This window comes from Anomaloglossus baeobatrachus, chromosome 5 (assembly GCF_048569485.1).
Source record: "Anomaloglossus baeobatrachus isolate aAnoBae1 chromosome 5, aAnoBae1.hap1, whole genome shotgun sequence".
In the NCBI taxonomy this organism is placed as follows: Eukaryota; Metazoa; Chordata; class Amphibia; order Anura; family Aromobatidae; genus Anomaloglossus; species Anomaloglossus baeobatrachus.
This window is the reverse complement of record NC_134357.1, coordinates 391,962,886-391,984,777: the sequence shown is the minus strand read 5'-3', so window position 1 is coordinate 391,984,777 and position 21,892 is coordinate 391,962,886. Positions and strand designations below refer to the sequence as shown.

General features: G+C 48.0%; 1 protein-coding gene across 3 annotated transcripts in view; it reads right to left on the bottom strand.

Moving 5' to 3' along the window:
- STARD3 (StAR related lipid transfer domain containing 3) overlaps positions 1–20,537 on the bottom strand; it is a 64,138-nt gene extending 43,601 nt beyond the window's left edge. The window contains exons 1-4 of one of the 3 annotated variants that reach the window (XM_075347660.1): positions 20,461–20,537; positions 11,006–11,269; positions 2,384–2,461; positions 828–905 (exon numbers count right to left, since the gene is read on the bottom strand). In XM_075347660.1, coding sequence (XP_075203775.1) covers positions 828–905; positions 2,384–2,461; positions 11,006–11,218 — 369 coding nt within the window. In that variant the 5' untranslated portion in view covers positions 11,219–11,269; positions 20,461–20,537. Of the gene's footprint in view, positions 1–827; positions 906–2,383; positions 2,462–11,005; positions 11,270–19,988; positions 20,072–20,460 lie in introns of those variants that run through there. The other 2 variants (XM_075347661.1, XM_075347662.1) reach the window with 2 other exon arrangements.
- Positions 20,538–21,892: the final 1,355 nt, after the last annotated feature.

Below are 21,892 nucleotides of genomic sequence, written 5' to 3'. Positions count from 1 at the left end.
CTGGAGACCGATTAGGATCCCATTTCACCCAGAGCCCATTAAGGGATGGGGAAGGAAAACAGCATGTGGCTCCTGCCTATGTACCCGCAATGGGTACCTCAACCTTAACAGCACCGCCGACCAGAGTGGGGTGAGAAGGGAGCATGCTGGGGGCCCTGTTATGGGCCCTCTTTTCTTCCATCCGACCTAGTCAGCAGCTGCTGCTGACTAAGATGTGGAGCTATGCGTGGATGTCAGCCTCCTTTGCACAAAGCATAAAAACTAAGGAGCCTGTGAAGCACGGGGGGTGTATAGGCAGAAGGGGAGGGGCTTTACACTTTTAAGTGTAATACTTTGTGTGGCCTCCGGAGGCAGAAGCTATACACCCAATTGTCTGGGTCTCCCAATGGAGCGACAAAGAAAGTAACATTTTCTTCAGATTTTTTTATATTTAGCAGGCTGTATACTTGCCTACAGATTGGGGTGGAGTTCTGGGTGCTAAGCCCCTACAGACAGCGAAACTGACCCCCTCCCCTAGAGAAGTGAACAGCTCAGTAGATGGAAGACAGGTGCAGTTCAATGGAAAGCGTGCGATCACAGGCGAGAGGTGATTCTGTGACCTGAGCTGTGCACTTCTCAGGGTTCTACTGAGCGATCGGTAGGGGTCTCAGGACCCGATCCCCCAATGATCTGCAGGCAATTAAGGTGCCTGCTAAATATGAAAAAATCATGAAGGAAGTTTAGTTATTCTTGTAAATTTCACAACTGCCAGCTATGAAATGACAGACGGTATCTATGATACTAAACTACTATGGAATGAAATATTTTATTTCCCCCGAAACACTTACAGCAATAGCCCACCAATGTCTGAGTCGGAGGATCGCATAGCCCAGCAGCAAAACAGAGAACCGGAAGACTGCCAGGACCTGAGAACACAAGCCAATGGAGAATGGTAAGAGCACAGTCTGATACTTAGGATACAATATACAGAACAGAGAGAACATGGGACAATAGGTCTATGCATTGTGAAACAAGACTATGCCACAGATCCCTCTATACTAACCCTATTCTGGAATTTGTCCTATTAAACAGAGAAATAATCTCCCCCCAAAATGGCTCTGGGATCCTAGTGTCTACATATTAATATAGAAAACTCCTCATATGTAGAGCAAAAAGTGGCATAGTATGTGAAGCGTAGATATCGCATGCATGAGCAGCGGGGGAGAACAGGACAGGCTCATCACTCCCAATCTCAAACCCTGGTCATGCGCACTAGACCTCTCTGAAGCTGGGACATGTATACCTGGCTTCATACAGCGCATGATCGGAAGTGCTGGGGAAACGCGCCAAGCTTAAATCTGGCATCTGAGGAGGTGACAATGGACACAGGTACGCGTGTCACCGCTGATGGCAATGGGTATTGAATAGCATGTTAGCAAGCCCCTGTGGGTATACTAACATGCTAAGAGAGCGGACAAGTTGGGGAAGTAACGCCCTTGCGACTGCGCACTGCACTCATTAACCTATCAGAATGGATCTGTAGCAATACTTTTTCTAAAGATCCCTTTATCTATGCTAGTGTATAAAGGGACAGTTAGGCAGGGATTAGCAATATGCACCCAGAACGGCTCGTGGTCCTGGGTGCATATTGCACCTGACAGGATTCCTTTAAAAAAATTAGGCAAAAACACAAGCAGTTTTTTGGCCCGAGGTGCGTTTTTGTGGCTAAAAGGTGCAGTTTTGTTATTAACTTTTCTGCAGCGTGCGCTTGGAGCCTATTACTCAGCAGCCACTAGCACAAAGCCACCATTTACCAGCCAACTTTTAGCTGAATGGATAAATCCTGTTCAATGGAGAAAAAAAATTAGTTGTCAACGGATTTCATGCAGTCCCTAGTTTCCATACGATTGTAGATAATTTGGCTCAGAGTGGCACTGAAAATAACTAAAGAACGGAGGTCAGAAAAAGAGCAATCAGGTTTGGCAGGACTTCGGCCGAGTCTACCACACACATTAGATGGCAGTCAGCCGAAAGATGGTGCTGGCTCTCCCCATACACAGGAGAGCTGAGTGTTCCCTATCAGAGAGCCATCATCAGAGTGGCTTATCTCCAGAAGAACAAAGTGATCAGCAGTCTGAGCTCAGACATGCCTGATTGACATCTCCCCTGATGAGCAGTTGTCTTGTGCTCCCATACACAGACTGTCTGGCTGAACCCATCAATATAACCTTGGGCAGCTGATGTTGGTCCAACGTGGGTGGGGGGATTTTTACTGCAAAATGAATCGGCACTATAACTGGATATTGTGTGACTCGGAGCCATGAGATACAAGTAAAAAGATTATAGGGTCATCTATGTGCACAGGGACTGGTGTCCAGTCTGAAGGACAAGCGCCATCACTTACAAAGATGTCAAAAAACGAGGTGCTAAACTGGTAGTCCAAAATCTCTTTTTCCAAATTCTTCTCAATCCCATTATTAGTCTAAGAGAAAGAAAGAGAAAAGACACGTCATTTGTATGGAAATGGAATTCTGTGTTATTGATTTCGGGGGACTGGACCTCATATTAGCCAGTGAGGAGAGCAGTGACCGGGCACATCTGGGCAGCACGGTGGCTCAGTGGTTTGCACTGCAATCTTGCAGCGCTGGGTCCTGGGTTCAAATCCCACCAAGGACAACATCTGCAAGGAGTTTGTATGTTCTCCCCGTGTTTGTGTGAGTTTCCTCTGGGGTCTCCGGTTTCCTCCCACACTCCAAAGACATACTGATAGAGGCTTTGGCTTGTGAGCTCTAATGGGGACAGTGTTGTAAATGTATGTAAAACACTGTGGAATCAATAGCGCTATATAAGTGAATACATATTATATTATCTAGCCTAGAGGACCCCACATCTGCAAAGTCCACACAGACTATACATTTCAATGGTAACCATTCTTTATTCCTCCTGTGGTAGCGCTGCAGGAGAATGAAAACACCAGTTGAGCTTCCTTACAGATCACAGCTGATTGCTTACACTGGGCCAATAAGGGGACTTGTATCTAGTGAATTTTCCCCCAAAACATGGGAGATCATTGGGAGGAAGTAGGGATCCCTAATTCTGGAATACATACATGTATGATGAATCTCCTTGTATTCTGTAGAAGCCAGCCATCTGCCTGATAGAGATCTGGTATGAGGCTCCTTATTCTATTAACAAGGGAGATATCGGACAGTCCAGGTCCTTACATTGTCTTCCGTTAACAAGTTATCAAAGATCTAATAATGTATTTCTGGAGGAGCCGAGTGAGAACCAAATGTGGCGGCATCATAGCTCCCAAAAAATAGCAGGACCCCTAATACAAAGAATATCACACAACAAATGACAGCAAAACAATAGATAATAGGCATCACATACAATAAACAGGTGGGTAGAAGTAGGCAGGGTCAAATAAAGTCTGTTACGATACTATATAGAATAATGTACAGATGCCCACGTATGTATGTCGTATAGGTATCAGACAGGCACGATAATGAGCTCTTACATCTGATTGGCCCTCTAAGAAAATGCCCAATTGTGAACGGTGGGCAATTAAATATGTAGATTTTAATTGTGTCCCCTCTAAAGGTAGCGTCACACATAAGATCGCTAGCGAGATCGCAGCTGAGTCACGGTTTCTGTAACTCAGTAGCGATCCCGTTAGTGATCTTGTTATGTGTGCCATCTACCAGCGATCTGCTGTGAGGTCGCCGGTCGTTGCAGAATGGTCCAGGCCATTTTCTTTAAAGGCGATGTCCTGCTGGGCAGGACACATCGCTGTGTTTGACACTGTGTGACAGGGTCACAGTGACTGCTGAGATCATTATACAGGTCGCTACTGCGACCTGTATTGTTCCTGCATCGCTGGTAAGATCTGACTGTGTGACATCTCACCTGAGATCTCCCAGCAGTTTACCTGCGATCCCTATCAGGTCGCATCGTTTTCGGCATCGCTGGTAAGTCGTTGTGTGTGACTGGGCCTTAAGGCTCACCGCCAGTCTCCCTGGTGTATTGCAAGGGGTAGTATAGAGAACAGAGGGTAATGACACCAAGCAGTGATTACAGATTGTAAATGAATTCGGACAATGTAATATATACATACTTAATCCTCAAAAACAACTAGAGGAATTCAGATACATCATGAGTTCTGGTCCCGATGGAGCATTATGTAAGATCTAATACTCCTCGTACTAACATGTTTTTTCCCATTTATCTCCCTCTGGATCAATAGAGGACATGGAGGGCTAAGAAAAGAACAGTAAGCATTCCTGGTTAAAATACAATGGTGACACCAATAACAAAAAGGTGCAAAAGCACTGAAGAATTGCATGAAATCCGACATTGTACTTAGTAGAGACCACAACTCCTGAGGCTTTGGTTTTGAGGCTGTAGCAAATACAAACCACTTGGGGCGAGCCTTCGAGGAGCAGGGTGGCAGTCTCCATGGACAAGTACCTGACACATGTTGACGACTATCGCTCTGCCTATAGAGCTGCTGATTTTCCATTACTACTATGGTGCAACTGTTATCTTCTCGTATCACGGTGGCACAGTGGTTAGCACTGTAGCCTTGCAGCGCTGGGGTCCTGGGTTCGAATCCCACCAAGGACACCATCTGCAAGGAGTTTGTATGTTCTCCCCGTGTTTGTGTGGGTTTCCTCCGGGTACTCCAGTTTCCTCCCACACTCCAAAGACATTCAAATAGGGAATTTAGATTGTGAGCCTCAATGGGGACAGCATTCCTGATGTATGAGAAGCGCTGTGGAATATGTTAGCGCTATATAAAAATAAAGATTTTTATTTTTTTTCTCAATCCGTCCTGACTCGGATTGTGGACTAAAATGTCATATGTAACTTTTTTTTTTGCGCACAAATAATCTTTTACTACTCCATTAAAAGGAGTGCGGAGTTACTTTACAGAACCTGCAGTGAGAGGCAGGGCAGGCAGGATGCCAGCTCCTGTATACTGCCCGCCTGATACCACACAGTACATTCCATCAGATACACAAGCTCTTGGACTACTTCTACCCACCTGGCTTTTGGATCTGTTGCTTATCGTCTGGCTGTCGTTCCCTGTTGTCAATTTGTATAATAGGTGTCCTATAGATCACTTGGTAATAAGTTTCAATAAATACTTGTGCCAAAGAAAACCCCTTCCATTAAAATCGTGTGAGATAATAGTGGGGTTTTCTGTTCCAATTTATGTTTTTACTACAAATCATTTTGTAAGACAAGGAGAAAGTAGAACAAAGATATTTTGTTAGTGGAAATGTGAATCTGCCAGTACTATGTTGTCGGTGAATCCCGGCAGGAGGCAGAGTCAATACTAACTGTGTTACCTGCCCTATTAGCGAGTGATAGATGGATGGGCACTGCGCCTGCTGCACTTTAAATCCCCATTTCCACATTTCATACTGATAAACGACCTTATCAGAGAAAAGCTGGAAGCGAAAAAGTGAAGCTCATTTGTCAGTGTCACATGTAAAACAATAACCCGGGCGGCCTTTGTGGATTGTGAGCTCCTAAGGGCAGAATTACTCAACAAGGTTATTTATTGATGCTGGAACACACTCATATATTGGGAGACAATATACAGGATTGGAAATATATGGCCGCTTTCTATATTCACAGGTTGTGTCTAGTATTGCAGCTCACCATCATTTACTTCAACAGATATGTGCTGCAATACCAGACACAACCCACAGACAAGTGTGAGGCTGTTTCCAGGAGAAAGCAGCCAGGTTTTCTAATATTGTGCCACCCAATAGCTGGGTCTACACAGGACAAACGCAATGTTGGCAGCAGAATAATCTGTGTGTGAAAGGGGGTAGAACAGCTGTACCTTCCACATCTGCAGTCAGGGTAAGCAATGGTTGGACTGACCGCATATGAGCCTCTTAGCTCCTTTATGTTCTCTAAACCAGTAGGTTCTGGTAGCCCCTTATCACTATTAAAACAACATGTACACTTCGACAAGCTGAATTTTGGGGTTTATGAGGAAGTCAGAGCATCTGGCAAAACGACAGCCATCTTATGTGCAGGTGGTTTAGATAGTACACTAGGATTAGGTATGTTTAAAGGGATTTTCCACTTTCAGGAATGTGGACCTGAATCGCCCTCCCTGGGTCCAGCGCTAACACCACGCTACAGCTCGGGTCGCAGTATTTTTGCTGCAGTGATGTCCAGTTGACAGCGCACATCACCACTGTAGGCAATCATCAAACTCAGTGGTTGTGCCCTGGTAACCACTCAGCTCAGAGATTGTCTACAGCGGTAATATGTACTGTTATCGTGATGTCACTACTGCTGCCGAAACTAGAGGTGCAACGGGAACCAGCAGTGGACCCAGGGAGGGTGAGTAACAGCTCTGATTGTTACTTTAGAGAATTTGGACTTTCTGTCCTGAAAGTGGAAAATCCCTTTGACCTGAAAATATGTATTTAACAAGTAAACAGAACCTATCGTAAAACCAGGAAGCTACATACTGATATGGCACAGCCAAATATATTTGTGAAGGTGTTGTTTTTAGATCATGAAAACTCTGCATTAAAAGGGGTTGTCCATGCAAATGCCCAAGGTGGTGTAAAAATAAAATATCCATACTTGCCTATCAGACCCTCGTGCTCCTCCATACTGCTGCCTGGGAAACTGGTGATCTCCTTGCTCAGTCTTCAAGTGGGGTGTCATTGACCGCTGCAGCCTACTAGTGGTCATTAATTAGCTGCAGCGATCATGCACCAGCCAAGCTGGAAGAAAGAGCTAAGAGACTATTTCTTTAACCCCTTCACCCCCGGCCACTAAAACACCCTAATGACCGGGCCATTTTTTGCAATTCTGACCAGTGTCACTTTGACAGGTTATAACTCAGGAACGCTTTAACGGATCCTGGCGATTCTGACAATGTTTTTTCGTGACATATTGTACTTCATGTCAGTGGTAAATTTAGGCCGATACTTTTTGCGTTTATTTGTGAAAATTTAGGAAATTGTGCGAAAATTTGGAAAATTTCAAACTTTGAAAATGTATGCCCATAAATCTGAGAGATATGTCACAAAATAGTTACTAAATAACATTTCCCACTTGTCAACTTTACATCAGCGCAATTTTCGAAAGAAATTTTTTTTTCGTTAGGAAGTTAGAAGGGGTCAAAGTTCATCAGCAATTTCTCATTTTTCCAACAAAATTTACAAAATATTTTTTTTTTAGGGACCACATCACATTTGAAGTGACTTTGAGAGGCCGAGGTGACAGAAAATATCCAAAAGTGACCCCATTCTAAAAACTGCACCCCTCACACTGCTCAAAACCACATCCAAGAAGTTTATTAACCCTTTAGGTGCGTCACAGGAACCAAAGCAATGTGGAAGGAAAAAATGAAAATTTTACTTTTTAACACAAAAATGTTACTTTAGCCATAACATTTTCATTTTTACAAGGGAGAAAAGAGAAAGTGCACCCTACAATTTATTGTGCATTGTCTCCTGAGTACGCTGATACCCCATATGGGGTAAAAATCAATTGTTTGGGCGCACGGCAGAGGTCGAAAGGGAAGGAGCGCCATTTGAATTTTTGAACACAAAATTAGCTGCACTCATTAGCGGACGCCATGTCGGGTTTGAAGACCCCCTGAGGTGCCTAAACAATGGAGCTCCCCCATAAGTGACCCCATTTTGGAAACTAGAGCCCTCAAATATTTTTTCTAGATGTTTGATGAGCACTTTGAACACCTGGGAGCTTCACAGAAGTTTATAACGTTGAGCCGTGAAAAGAAAAAAAACATTTTTTACCACAAAACTGTTGCTTCAACTAGGTAGCTTTTTTTTTTCACAAGGGTATCGGGAAAAAAATGCAACATAAAATGTATTGTCCATTTTCTCCTGAGTACGCAGATACCTCATATGTGGTGGAAATCAATTGTTTGGACACACGGCAGTGCTCGGAAGGCAAGGAGCGCCATTTGAATGCAAAATTAGCTGCACTCATTAGCGGACGCCATGTCAGGTTTGAAGACCCCCTGAGGTGCCTAAACAATGGAGCTCCCCCACAAGTGACCCCATTTTGGAAACTAGAGCCCTCAAATATTTTTTCTAGATGTTTGGTGAGCACTTTGAACACCTGGGGGCTTCACAGAAGTTTATAACGTTGAGCCGTGAAAAGAAAAAAAAAATATTTTTTACCACAAAACTGTTGCTTCAACTAGGTAGCTTTTTTTTTCACAAGGGTATCAGGAAAAAATGCACCATAAAACGTATTGTCCATTTTCTCCTGAGTACGCAGATACCTCACATGTGGTGGAAAGTAATTGTTGGGCGCATGGCGGGGCTCAGAAGAGAAGGGCACCATTTGACAGCAAAATTGATTGGAATCATTAGCGGACGCCATGTCACGTTTTTAGACCCCCCCCCCCATGGTGCCTAAACAGTGGAGCTCCCCCACAAATTACCCCATTTTGGAACTAGACCCCTCAAGGAATTTATCTAGATGTTTAGTGAGCCCCTTGTACCCCCAGGGGCTCCACTGAAAGTTGATAACGTTGAACCGTGAAAATTTATTTTTTTTTTAATTTTTTTTTTAAATTTTTGCAGCAACAAAGTAGTTTTTTTTTTTTCTTTTTACAACGGTATCAGGAAAGAATGCACCATAAAACGTATTGTGCAATTTTTCCCAAGTACGCAGATACCTCACATGTGGTGGAAATCAATTGTTTGGGCGCATGGCGGGGCTCAGAAGACAAGGAACGCCATTTGACTTTTCAAACGCACAGACGCGGTGCACTGATCGGCCGCTGCAGGAGGCACGGTCGGATGAGATACAAAAAGCGCTGGGGATACGGAAAAAAAAAAAAAAAAAAAAGTCACGCCAAAAATTGAGCAGGGATGTTGATCCGCGCTCAGCGGGACGCACAGACAGATGCGATACTTTTTTTTTCCGTATCCCCGACGCTTTTTGTATTGCATCAGTCCGTGCGTCCCGCCGAGCGCTGATCAGGGATGCACATAACGGATTGGCATCCCTGCTCAATTTTTGGCGTGACTTTTTTTTCCGTATCCCCGATGCTTTTTGTCACGCCAAAAATTGAGCAGGGATGCCGATCCGTTATGTGCATCCCTGATCAGCGCTCGGCGGGACGCACGGACAGATGCGATACAAAAAGCGTCGGGAATACGGGAAAAAAAGTCCCGCCGAAAACTGACCACGGATGCAGATACATTATGTGCATCCCTGATCAGCGCTCGGCGGGACGCACGGACGCATGAGGTGTAAAACTGGACAGGGGATAGAGGAAAAAAAAAGAAAAAAAAAAAAAGTTATACTCACAGTACCCAGAGGTTTAGCAGGAGGAACAGAAGGCAAGGAACAGCTTTACAGCAGCAGCCAGGAAGTTGGACAGCTCAGCAGAAGACCCAGGAAGAAGGACCCAGCGATGGAGGCAGATGTGATCGGCCGGTGAAGACAGGTAAGAGGACGTCGGGGGGACGGGGACAGCAGAGGGGGACGGGGACAGCAGAGGGGGAGGGGGAGAGCAGAGGGGGAGATACCGGAGGAGCTGCAGAATAGAGATCACGGGGGAGGCCGGCAGATTGGGATGTCGGGGGGCAGACTAGGATGTCGGGGGGCAGATCGGGATGTCGGGGGGCAGATCGGGATGTCGGGGGGCAGATCGGGATGTCGGGGGGCAGATCGGGATGTCGGGGGGGGGGGGCAGATCGGGATGTCGGGGGGGGGGGGGCAGATCGGGATGTCGGGGGGGGGGGCAGATCGGGATGTCGGGGGGGGGGGCAGATCGGGATGTCGGGGGGGGGAAGATCGGGATGTCGGGGGGGGGAAGATCGGGATGGCGGGGGGGAAGATCGGGATGGCGGGGGGGAAGATCGGGATGGCGGGGGGCAGATCGCAGGGGGCACGGGCAGGAGCAAATCACAAGAGCGCGCAGGGGCTGCAAGAGAGCAGGGGAGGAGGGATACCGGAGGAGCTGCAGAATAGAGATTGCGGGGGGCAGATCGGGATGTCGGGGGGGCAGATCGGGATGTCGGGGGGGGGGGGGGGGGGCAGATCGCAGGGGGCACGAGCAGGGGCCATTACGGAAGCGCGCAGGGGCTGCAAGGTGAGCACAATACTCACCGCTCCTGCGACGTGACAGCAGCGGCAGCAGCAGCGGTGGCGTGGTACCACTAGTACCAGCCAGTGCTGCACGCTGCAGACATGTTGGGGGAGGGTCCCCAGACCAGCACAGGCCTGGGCAGGGCGGCCACCGGCAGATCAGACCGCCCCACTGCACACTGATTGCGCGTCATAGCACGATCGCTCCAATCAGTGCTGCAGGGGGGGCCACGGTGTCTGCTTGCTTCCAGCCAATGATCGGAGCTGCTGCAGCCCCGGTCCTAGCTGGATTTTACAAGATCACACTATTTTTGGCATTTTTTTTTGCCGAAAACAGCGTGATCAATGTGATTGGCGGTTCCGATTTGAACAGCCAATCACATCGATCGCCTATGGGGGGTGGCGATGCCCCCCCCCCTGGGGTCAAGCAAAGGTCCCCTGCTGTAAGAAACAGCAGGGGACATCATTTGAAAGCCGTTGCTATGGCCACGGCAATCAAATGAAGTTTAGGCAGTAAAATTACGTCCCTGGTCGTTAAGTCACGTTAAAATAGAACGTAATTTTACTGCCCGTGGTCGTGAAGGGGTTAAGGCCTTAAAAGAAAGTGATTGAGTCACTCTACGTCCTCTGCTGGGAGTGGAAGACGGGAGGATGCAGGGACACTGGCCGCAGTACAGAGCAGCGTCACAGGTCTGATAAGTGAATATGCGATATCTTTATGTGAGCATCACCGTGGGTCAGAGTAATAAAGCAGTGGAAAACGTAGGAAGTTTTTCTGCAGTCCCATGTAAAACAACACAGATCACATGTTATATTATAATGATGCCTGTTCCAAATACAAGGCAGCTCCACTACATCAGTAGTGAACTATGGAAGCCTGGATGTGCCATTTGAAGTATGTTGTACTTACATTCAGCTCAATGATCCACAAGAGAGATATGAAAAGCAGATCAAATGTGACGAAAAGGCAGAACGTCCGCCGCACATCAGAGATCGCCCTGCGCTGCTCCGGGGGAAGGTAGAACTGCGGGGACAAACTCTGGCTCAGGGAAGAGTTGATGGAGGCGATCGCCGGTAGACTCCTCTCTAAGTCAGCCCGGAAATCTTCTGGGAATTTGCTCATCTTGGTAATTAAAGGGGCCTTCAGTATGAGAAGTGATGGTCACCGGGCCATCTGTCAGGGGCAGAAAAGGGGAGAGAGATTAAAAGGGGTTAGAAAAAAAACCCCACCATCTTCCAAAAACACTACAAGTACCATACAGTTAATTGTTGTTGTGGAAACAGCCACCAGGACAGACATCCCAAATCCCTATTCGGTGGTCCGGACCCCGGCGGCAGATCGCTCCACTTTACAGCTACAAATTCCAGCCCAAATGGGGTCTAATGGCCAGAACTCACTGCATTAAAATCGCCATTAAAGTATGTGCACACATTGAGTATCTGCAGTAGATTCCTTCCGGCAAGACAAGAAATTGGTGGGGAAAACCCAGACAAGCCCAAGAAAAAAAACAAATGAGCATAAAGGTACATGTAAATAACATGGGATACTTCTTTAATACTATTTTGATATAACATCTCCCCGTTATAAGCTGTACCTAATCGGGACAGTCCGGTCCTGTCTACACACTAGATTGACTTGCGGTAGATTGCAAAAAAAAATAAATAAATAAATCACTCTGATGGTTCAAATCCGCATAGAAAAAATACACAGCATGTGTAGGAGATTTCAGAAGTCACTCACTTTTTTTTTTACAGAGCAAACACAAGAGTGTCAACAAGCTCTATACTTTTAATTAGGGTGAACAAAGGTTTCAGCAGCAAAAGTGCAAGAAAATGAAAACAAGAAACAAGTAAATGTAATGGATGCCGCTATCATAGGCCTATGAGCTGGCTACCTAACGGATGAAGAACGGGACACCAAAAAGAAACAGTACATAGATAAATAATATATATCTTTATTAAAGCACCACTCCAGGGTTTGGGGTTTTTTCACTTCAGGAGTGGCGCTGTAAATCTGAACCCCTGCCCCAGTCTTATACACACCCTCTGGTGTTCTGATACTTTTTCAGCGCCGTGGGCCAGAAGTCAAAAGATATGCCATAAGTGCTCAATAAAAGTCAATGGGAGCCAGAACGAGGCTCTCATAGAATACTATTAAGTTGTGACCTCAGGCGCGCTCCATGAAACACTGGCAGGTCCCATATCGCCGGAGACTGACCGGAGTGCCGCTACAAATAGACAAAGTTGGGAAAAGGCGAGGATAAGATAGACGTAGGGGACTTACAGCACTACTCCAGCAGTGATATTAAAATGAATGCTGGAGTAGTGCTTTAAAGGGTATATCTGGGACTTTAATAATAAAAAAAATGTGCCTGAGCACTAACAGGCTGATAGTTGCTACTTACCTGCCTGTTGTGCCCGGCGCCGTTGTTCATCGGCACAGAGCAGTCACAGACCACTCCTGCCAGCGATACACAATGGCTTGGCCAGCAGAGTGGAGGCTTCTTTTCCGCTCTGCTCTGTAGATGGGGCAGTACAGCCAGTGTAATGCTGATTGCCAGCTGTCTCCCCCAGTTTGACAACTGGGTCTCAGCAGGACGTCAGCTGTCCTGTCCATCTACACAGCAGAGCGGATGAGAAGCCTCCGCTCTGTTATGCGATGTCGGCGGAAGCAGCCGAATCGCCGGCAGGAGTGGTCTATGATTGTACTGTCTATGATGTGTGCCCACCAAACAGTATCGACAAATGGATACCTAGGGCATTAATAACAAACTGTCAAAAAGTTGAAGGTGGTGGTAAGGCAGAGTCAGAAAGAAATGATACCCAATGAGTAATCCTGCTTTCATGGCGCTGGCACCATATGCTTCAGCACTAAGCCCCTGATGAAGACTTGTTTCTGAAACATACACGGAGGCCGGCGCCACTGCAGCAGGAGATATCAATTTCGTTATTTTGTGAAAATCCACATCTAGTATAGATCGCTCAATGACCATCGTCTGCTTTGGTCTGTCTGAGTAAATAGGCAAACGACCACCGATCTGTAAAAGTTTACCGATAGGCGGTTGCATTCTGCCGCCGGTCGGTCTGCGTACGATTTACGATTACTCAATGTATCTAAAGCACTTTTTCATATAGACGTGTGGACAGAAACAACTCCAAATTCCTTATGAATAATTGAGTGCTTCAGAAAAAAAGCACAGTGGCACACAGGGGATACCTGCATGCCTTTAAGGTGGATCTTCAGACACCTTCATAGATATTAAAAGCTGGCCGAACCCAACTATGTTGATGTGTCCAACATACAGGGATGTTCCCACCCACGGACGCTGTTAGATGTCTGTGAAAAGATCAAACACGTAGGATTTCATCATGCCCGATCCTTTGGCCCCACAGTAGATAAGCAGGGATGTGTTCTACAGTTCCCAATGAAAACACATGCACACTCAGCGGAATGGGCTGTGCATATATATGGGGGAGCACTGATGGTGTATGGTGACCTTTAGTTATTCAGCATGAGTTGTTCATCGGATGTGTATCCCACCACGGACCCCAGAAGACTCCTCACATATCTCACCAACATTATCCAAATGGCCTGGACAAGATATGTTCTGTAAGGTGGTGGTAGTGGGGGGCAAATAAGCGGCTGCTGGACATCTTTGGCAGCCTCATATCCCCCCACAGTATAACAGGATAGGTCATGTAAAAAAGCAAACATGTCTGATCGTTATTTCCCCCTTTATCATGCAGGACATTCTCTTATTATTTTGCATAGCAAAGAACCTGGAGAAAAAAGAAAATCTAATGGCTAATGCCACTGTGAAGAGCACCAAGAAAATGGACACAGTGCCAAGCAATATAAAAAGAGCATTGCTGTGTACATGTCCCGTCTTATGTCACTCTGTTAACTGCTTCAGGGTTTGGAAGCCGTCTACATATATACTTTAAGTATAGAAAAACACCAATATAACAACTAAAAACACAACGCCAAAGACGCGTCAGGAAAATTAAATGCTTTCACTTTGGAAAAACTTGGCGGTTCTGCTGACATCTCAAAGACGCTGCTCGCAAATCCCCTAAGGCAGGGGTGTCAAACTCATTTTCACCGAGGGCCACGTCAGCATTATAGATGCCTTCTAAGGGCCACTTGTAATTGTAAAGGCTCATGCAGACCTCCATGTAACAAGGAACGAGCATGGACTGCAATGTACAAAATGGCCAGGGGCTCTACAAGATCGGTCCCTGAGTAGAAGGGTATAAATGCACAGTCGCACACTGAAAAAGCCAAAAATGTACACGGGAAAATATGGCACTGCATTACTGCAAAAGAGAGATATTTAGTTTATGTATTGGCCAATGCATGTAAGCCCGGGAACCAACTGCAAGGTAATCTCTGTAACCCGGGAACCTAACTTAAATGCCACTATCTAGGTTATAAACATCCGTATCTGGGAAAAATGCCACTATTTGGACTGAAAACCTCCATGTATGGGCTGCTAGGCTCCTGCTATAATGGTTATGAACACAGCCAGGTCTTAGGGCGGAGTGCTCAGTCAGAAAAAGACTCACTACAAATATCCAAAAACTGACCCGCACATCCAACAAATGTGAACAGGTGCATGTTTTTTCAGTTAGCACCTGTTCACATTTGTTGGATGTGCGGGTCAGTTTTTTTATATTTCTCCTGAGTAGAAGGGTGGCACAAAATCTGTTCCTGAGCAGCAGGGCCGCAGGAGTGATATCCCCCTGCTTTGTAGGGCTACGGGCGCCGTCCCCCCTGCTTTGTAGGGCTACGGGCGCCGTCCCCCCCCTGCTTTGTAGGGCTACGGGCGCCGTCCCCCCTGCTTTGTAGAGCTACGGGCACTGTCCCCCCTGCTTTGCAGGGCTACGGGCACCATCTCCTCTGCTTTGTAGGGCTATGGGCACCGTCCTCCTGCTTTGTAGGGCTACAGGCACTGTCTCCTCTGCTTTGTAGGGCTACGGGCACAGTCCTCCTGCTTTGTAGGGCTACAGGCACTGTCTCCTCTGCTTTGTAGGGCTACGGGCACCGTCCCCTCTTTTGTAGGGCTACGGGCACCGTCCTCCTACTTTGTAGGGCTACGGGCACCGTCCTCCTGCTTTGTAGGGCTACAGGCACCATCCCCTCTGCTTTGTAGAGCCACGGGCACTGTCTGGGACCTCAGAGTCTAGATAGACTTTTCCCTATGCTAAATACTGGCTGAATTTGCGCTGACTCAAAGATGGAATCTGCTCCCTTTTGCAGGCCCCTATGCCAAGCACTGGCTACCTCTGAGCTGAGTTTAAAGGTTCAATGGTGGAACTTGTTCCCTGTGCTTATGACACCCCCTTTATTAAATGTCTGCTGATTGCATTCCCTTGATTTCAAAGATGGCACCAACTTCTCGTGTCAATGTAAAATGCAGTCAGTACATAGCAGATGGGGTGGCACCAGCCTAGGAGGCGGGTATAATCTTAGACTTTGAGTTTTGGCGCACACCTCCACACTGCTCTGTAAAGAGAACCTCTCAGCAGCACATTGGCGCTGTCATACTGATGAAAATGAGATCTGTGGTGAGAAAATTCATTTTGTATATTTTCTTTATTCTGTGTTGGAGGTTTTCTTTATTGATCTCTTCATGTGGGACTGGCGGAAGGGTCTTCATCTCTGCTCCGGCCCCTCTGCCGTCTCTAGGTGTCTTTTTTTCATCATTTAAATTTTGCGCTTGCACAGATTTATCTCTGGGCAGTCTTCAAGAAAACCTTGTCAACACAGATTACTCACTGCCAATGCAACAAGACGAAAGAATAATAGAAACCAAGAAGAAAAAAAAATAATATTATAGACCAAAAAACACCCTCTTAAAAACAGTTACTTTATTAGTCAAGGTTAAAAAAAAAGCAATATTATTGCAAGAAAAAACTACTAAAAACATACTTCTATTCAGACCCGTCAGGTGAATAGGGAGCAAAGGAGACACGTCTAGTGCCTGGATAGAGGGGTATCCCTTATGTGGGCCATCGTTTAAACTGTGATAAACCACTAATGGTAAATAGTAGGACACATGGAGGGGGACAACCTAAGGCTAACAATACCCTCCCTGTCGCCTACCTACCAGCGGAGATGCACCATAATTTTTTGGGTGCCCCTGCTCTGCGTTGGCTACCCCTAATCTATCCCGAATACTCTTCTTGCCAATAAATGACACCCGTCACCAGAAATACAAAAGTGCCAATACTGTCTCAAGTCAAAACAATAGTGCATAAATAATTAGTCTCAATAGATAAGATGATAATAGTCACTAAGGGTACCTTCACACTTAGCGATGCAGCAGCGATCCGACCAGCGATCTGACCTGGTCAGGATCGCTGCTGCATCGCTACATGGTCGCTGGTGAGCTGTCAAACAGGCAGATCTCACCAGCGACCAGTGAACAGCCCCCAGCCAGCAGCGACGTGCAAGCGACGCTGCGCTTGCACGGAGCCGCCGTCTGGAAGCTGCGGAGACTGGTAACTAAGGTAAACATCGGGAATGGTTACCCGATGTTTACATTAGTTACCAGTGTGAGCAGGGAGCAGGGAGCCGCGCACACTGAGCGCTGGCTCCTTGCTCTCCTAGCTACAGTACACATCGGGTTAATTAACCCGATGTGTAATGCAGCTACATGTGCAGAGAGCAGGGAGCCGCGCACACTGCTTAGCGCTGGCTCCTTGCTCTCCTAGCTGCTGTACACATCGGGTTAATTAACCCGATGTGTACAGCAGCTACATGTGCAGAGAGCCGGAGCCGGCAGCACAGGCAGCGTGAGAGCTGCAGAGGCTGGTAACTAAGGTAAATATCGGGTAACCACCTTGGTTACCCGATGTTTATCTTGGATACAGCTTACCTCAGCTGTCAGACGCCGGCTCCTGCTCCCTGCTCGCTTCATTTGTCGCTCTCTCGCTGTCACACACAGTGATCTGTGTGTCACAGTGGGAGAGCGCCTTTGAAGAAAACGAACCAGGGCTGTGTGTAACGAGCAGCGATCTCGCAGCAGGGGCCAGATCGCTGCTCAGTGTCACACACAGCGAGATCGCTAATGAGGTCACTGCTGCGTCACAAAAAGCGTGACTCAGCAGCGATCTCGGCAGCGAGCTCGCTGTGTGTGAAGCACCCCTAACTCACACAGACACAGCAAAGGGGCATATTTATGTTGTTTTTGTGTAGTCTCTTCTTCACTCATTTATTCATGGCGGCCAATTGCTGTGTATCTGTGTCGGTGAGTGACTTAACATAAAATAAAACCCCAAATCTTTATTTTTATATAGCGCTAACATATTCCGGAGCGCTTTACATAGATCAGGAACACTGTCCCCATTGGGGCTCACAATCCAAATTCCCTATCTGTATGTCTTTGGAGTGTGGTAGAACATCGGAGAAGCTGGAGAAAACCCATAGAAACACGGGGAGAACATACAAACTCCTTGCAGATGGTGTCCTTGGTGGGATTTCAACCCAGGACCCCAGCGCTGCAAGACTGCAGTGCTAACCACTGAGCCTATTTATGCCCTATTGTTTTTATGCCCTCCGCTAGTAGGTAGGAGACAGGGAGGGTATTGTTAGCCTAAGGTTGTCCCCCTCCATGTATCTTACTATTTACCATTAGTGGTATATCACAGTTTAGACGACAGCCCACATAAGGCTATGTGCGCACTAGAAAATGGAATTTTGTGCAGAAAATTCCAGACCCCCTCTGAAAGATTACCACACCCGTGGAAAACAAAAACGCAGCAAACCGCACTCAAAAACCACATGCGGTTTTACCGTGATTTGCCCGCGGGTTGTTCCCTGCGGTTTTTGACCAATCCATGGCAAAAACTGCAAGTACCTGCAAAAAAGAAGTGACATGCACATTCTTTTTGCTGCAGAAAACTTGCAGCAAACCCTGTTTGTTAAAAAAAAAAAAAAAAAAAAAAAAAAAGGTAGTGTGCGCACAGCATTTTTTTTTACCATAGGTTTTGCTGGGGAAGGACATTTTCTGCAGCAAAAGCGCAGCGTGCGCACAGGGCTAAGCGATACTCCACTATCCATGCACTAGATGTGTGTCCTTTGCTCCCTATTCACCTTTCAGACTTTGGTCAGAATACAACTATGTTCTTAGTAGTTTTTTCTTGCAATAATATTGATTTTTAACCTTGACTAATACAGTAACTGTTTTAAGAGGGGTTTTTTGGTCTACAAACCTCAGTGCCACTGATGCCATTTTACTAAACTCCACGATGACATGAATCTGTGCATGTGCCGCCTGCAGCTAGGATGGCGCCAGAGTGACAATTTAAATCCTTCTGTGCCTGGACCTTACGGGCCACATACAATGATGTGACGGGCTGGATTTGGCACCACCTAAGGGACAAGCCCATATAGCGGTAGTATCGCCCTTAGAGTCATTGCCAGGCGCAGCCCCCCCCAGCCAGTACACCCGACACAGCAATCCCACTGACTCTCTACCAATGCACAGCACTCCCCACCCCTCCAGTGCACTCGGAACTGCCGCAGTATAGTCATTCCCTGCGGTCTCCATCCTTTCACAATGTAACACAGGACGTCGCGCTGAGGGGGCTCCGCACAGACCCTTTGTACCCTGGCAATGCCCCCATTGTAGTCGCTGCCTGGGTTCTCTGACCGTTTACAATGTTGTACAGGACGCTGCGCTGAGGAGGCTCCGGACAGACCCTTTGTACCCTGGCAATGCCCCCAGTGTAGTAGTTTCCTGGGGTCTCTGACCTTTTACAATGTAGCACAGGACACTGCGCTGAGGGGGCTCCAGACAGACCCTCTGTACCCCGGTACAGCCCCAGTATAGTCCCCTCCTGGGGTCTCTAACCTTTTACAATGTAGCACAGGACGCCGCGGTGAGGGGGCTCCGGACAGACCCTCTGTACCCCAGCACAGCCCCAGTATAGTCACTTCCTGGGGTCTCTGACCTTTTACAATGTAGCACAGGACGCCACGGTGAGGGGGCTCCAGACAGACCCTCTGTACCCCGGTACAGCCCCAATATAGTCACTTCCTGGGGTCTCTGACCTTTTACAATGTAGCACAGGACGCCACGGTGAGGGGGCTCCGGACAGACCCTCTGTACCCCAGCACAGCCCCAGTATAGTCGCTTCCTGGGGTCTATCCTTTTACAATGTAGCACAGGACGCCGCGCTGAGGGGGCTCCGGACAGACCCTCTGTACCCCGGTACAGCCCCAGTATAGTCACTTCCTGCGGTCTATCCTTTTACAATGTAGCACAGGAGGCCGCGTTGAGGGGGCTCCGGACAGACCCTCTGTACCCCAGTTCAGCCGCAGTATTGTTGCTTCCTGGGGTCTATCCTTTTACAATGTAGCACACGACGCTGTACTGAGGGGGCTCCGGACAGACCCTCTGTACCCCGGTACAGCCCCAGTATAGTCACTTCCTGGGGTCTCTGACCTTTTACAATGTAGCACAGGACGCCGTGGTGAGGGGGCTCCGGACAGACCCTCTGTACCCCGGTACAGCCCCAGTATAGTCACTTCCTGGGGTTTCTGACCTTTTACAATGTAGCACAGGACGCCGCGGTGAGGGGGCTCCGGACAGACCCTCTGTACCCCGGTACAGCCCCAGTATAGTCCCCTCCTGGGGTCTCTGACCTTTTACAATATAGCACAGGACGCCGTGGTGAGGGGGCTCCGGGCAGACCCTCTGTACCCCGGTACAGCCCCAGTATAGTCACTTCCTGGGGTCTCTGACCTTTTACAATGTAGCACAGGACGCCGCAGTGAGGGGGCTCCGGACAGACCCTCTGTAGCAGACAGGAACAGCACAAAATTATTGTGTACTGGAGAAACCAGGAGAAGTAAAAGCAAAGCAAAAAGTGAATGAATAACTGACCCAGTGCGTACGAGTGTGAAGACACCTGCCCTCCTCCACACCTACATTCTGGCTCCCATAGACTCACTGCAGGACGGCACACTCGCAGTAAGGTCCGGTCACCCCGCATCTGTACAGTGCCCTGTGCTCCTGGTTAGGTGACCTATATTGCTGTCAGGGAATGAGACGTATCACGTGATGATGCCGCAGACACCTGTGTAACCATCACGTGACCGCCCAGTCATTGACAGCCAGCACAGAGCGAGACACCTTCACCTATACAGACAACGGCCGGACAGAGGAGCTCCATCACCTGACACCATGGCTCAGACCACTGACGAGCGCAGACGACAGTCAGCTACATATCTCTATCGCCAGGTGTAATCCATTCATATCACGACACCACCCCGCTCTTTCCGTCCTTTTACATCCTCCGAAATAGAACTACCAGAACCCCCCTCGGTGTGCGCCCAGTGGTCTCTCCCATACGTACGGTCTATTGCTGCATTGCTTTGAATCTTCCACCGGTCGTACACAACAACCCGGAAGTAAGGGGAGGCGGAAACTGCAGAAATGTCACATGACCTGTGCGTAGACACTCCTCCTGGTAGGTGTGGCTTAGTGGTCGAACCTTATCTGGCTCCGCCCTCACCTCTTCCACATCTTCTTTCGGTCGAGGCGGTGGCTCCGCCTTCCAGTAGGCGGAGCTTAGCTGCTACGGTGACGATTTGGAGGTGTGGCTTAGTGCTGGAAACCGTGTAAATGGCTCCTCCTTCTGGTAGTGGCTGGTAGTGCGCATATATAGTTGTATGGAGTTTATAGTATGGGACAATGGATCCGTCCTCCGATCTCCTCCGGTCTTTATACCGGGCAGTGTGTTTGTGGACACTGCAGCATCTCTAGGTGGTAGATCTGAGCAGGGCCTGATCATGAAGCACCTGACAGACCCACCACGGCTTTGCACGGTGCAACATCGCACGTGCGATGTCGGTGGGGTCAAATCGAAAGTGATGCACATCCGGCGTCACTTTCGACCTCTTTGTGTGTAAATTCTAGATGATACGATAAACGAGCGCAAAAGCGTCGTTATCGTATCATCGTTGCAAGCTCCGACTTTTCCATAATTTTGCTGCAGCGATGGTACGATGCTGTTCCTTGTTCCTGCAGCAGCACACATCGCTGTGTGTTACGCCGCAGGAGCGAGGAACATCTCCTTACCTGCCGCCGCCGGCTATACGGAAGGAAGGAGGTGGGCGGGATGTTTACATCCTGCTCATCTCCGCCCCTCCGCCGCTATTGGCCGCCTGCTGTGTGACGTCGCTATGACGCCGCACGACCCGCCCCCTTAGGAAGGAGGCGGGTCACCGGCGAGAGAGACGGTCGCAGGGCAGGTGAGTGCATGTGAAGCTGGCGTAGCAATAATTTTCGCTACGCCAGCTATCACAAGATATCAAACCTGCGACGGGGGCGGGGACTATCGCGTGCGACATCGCAGCATCGGCTAAGGCTAGGTTCACACTTCCGTTAAATTGTATCAGTCACAATCCGCGGCTCTGGTAAACAATGCAATCCGTTTAGCGGATTCCGTTGTGTCCCATAGACTTGTATTAGTGGCGGATTGCGACTGATGACCTTGCATTGCATCCGCTGCGCCACGGTAAGTGGTTTTTGGACTGACCACTGGGCGGGAACAACGCATATGGCTAGGTTCACACTTCCCTTGTTTTGCTTCAGTCACAATCCGTCACCTAGAGGAATTACGGTATCCTGCAAAATATTTTGCAGGAATCCAGTTTTTCCCCATAGACGTCTATTACCGACGGATTGTTACTGATGATGCTGCGTTGCATCCGCTGCGTCGCGGTCAGTCGTTTTTTAACTGACCGCCGGGCGGGAGCAACGCAGCATGTAACGTATTTTGAGCA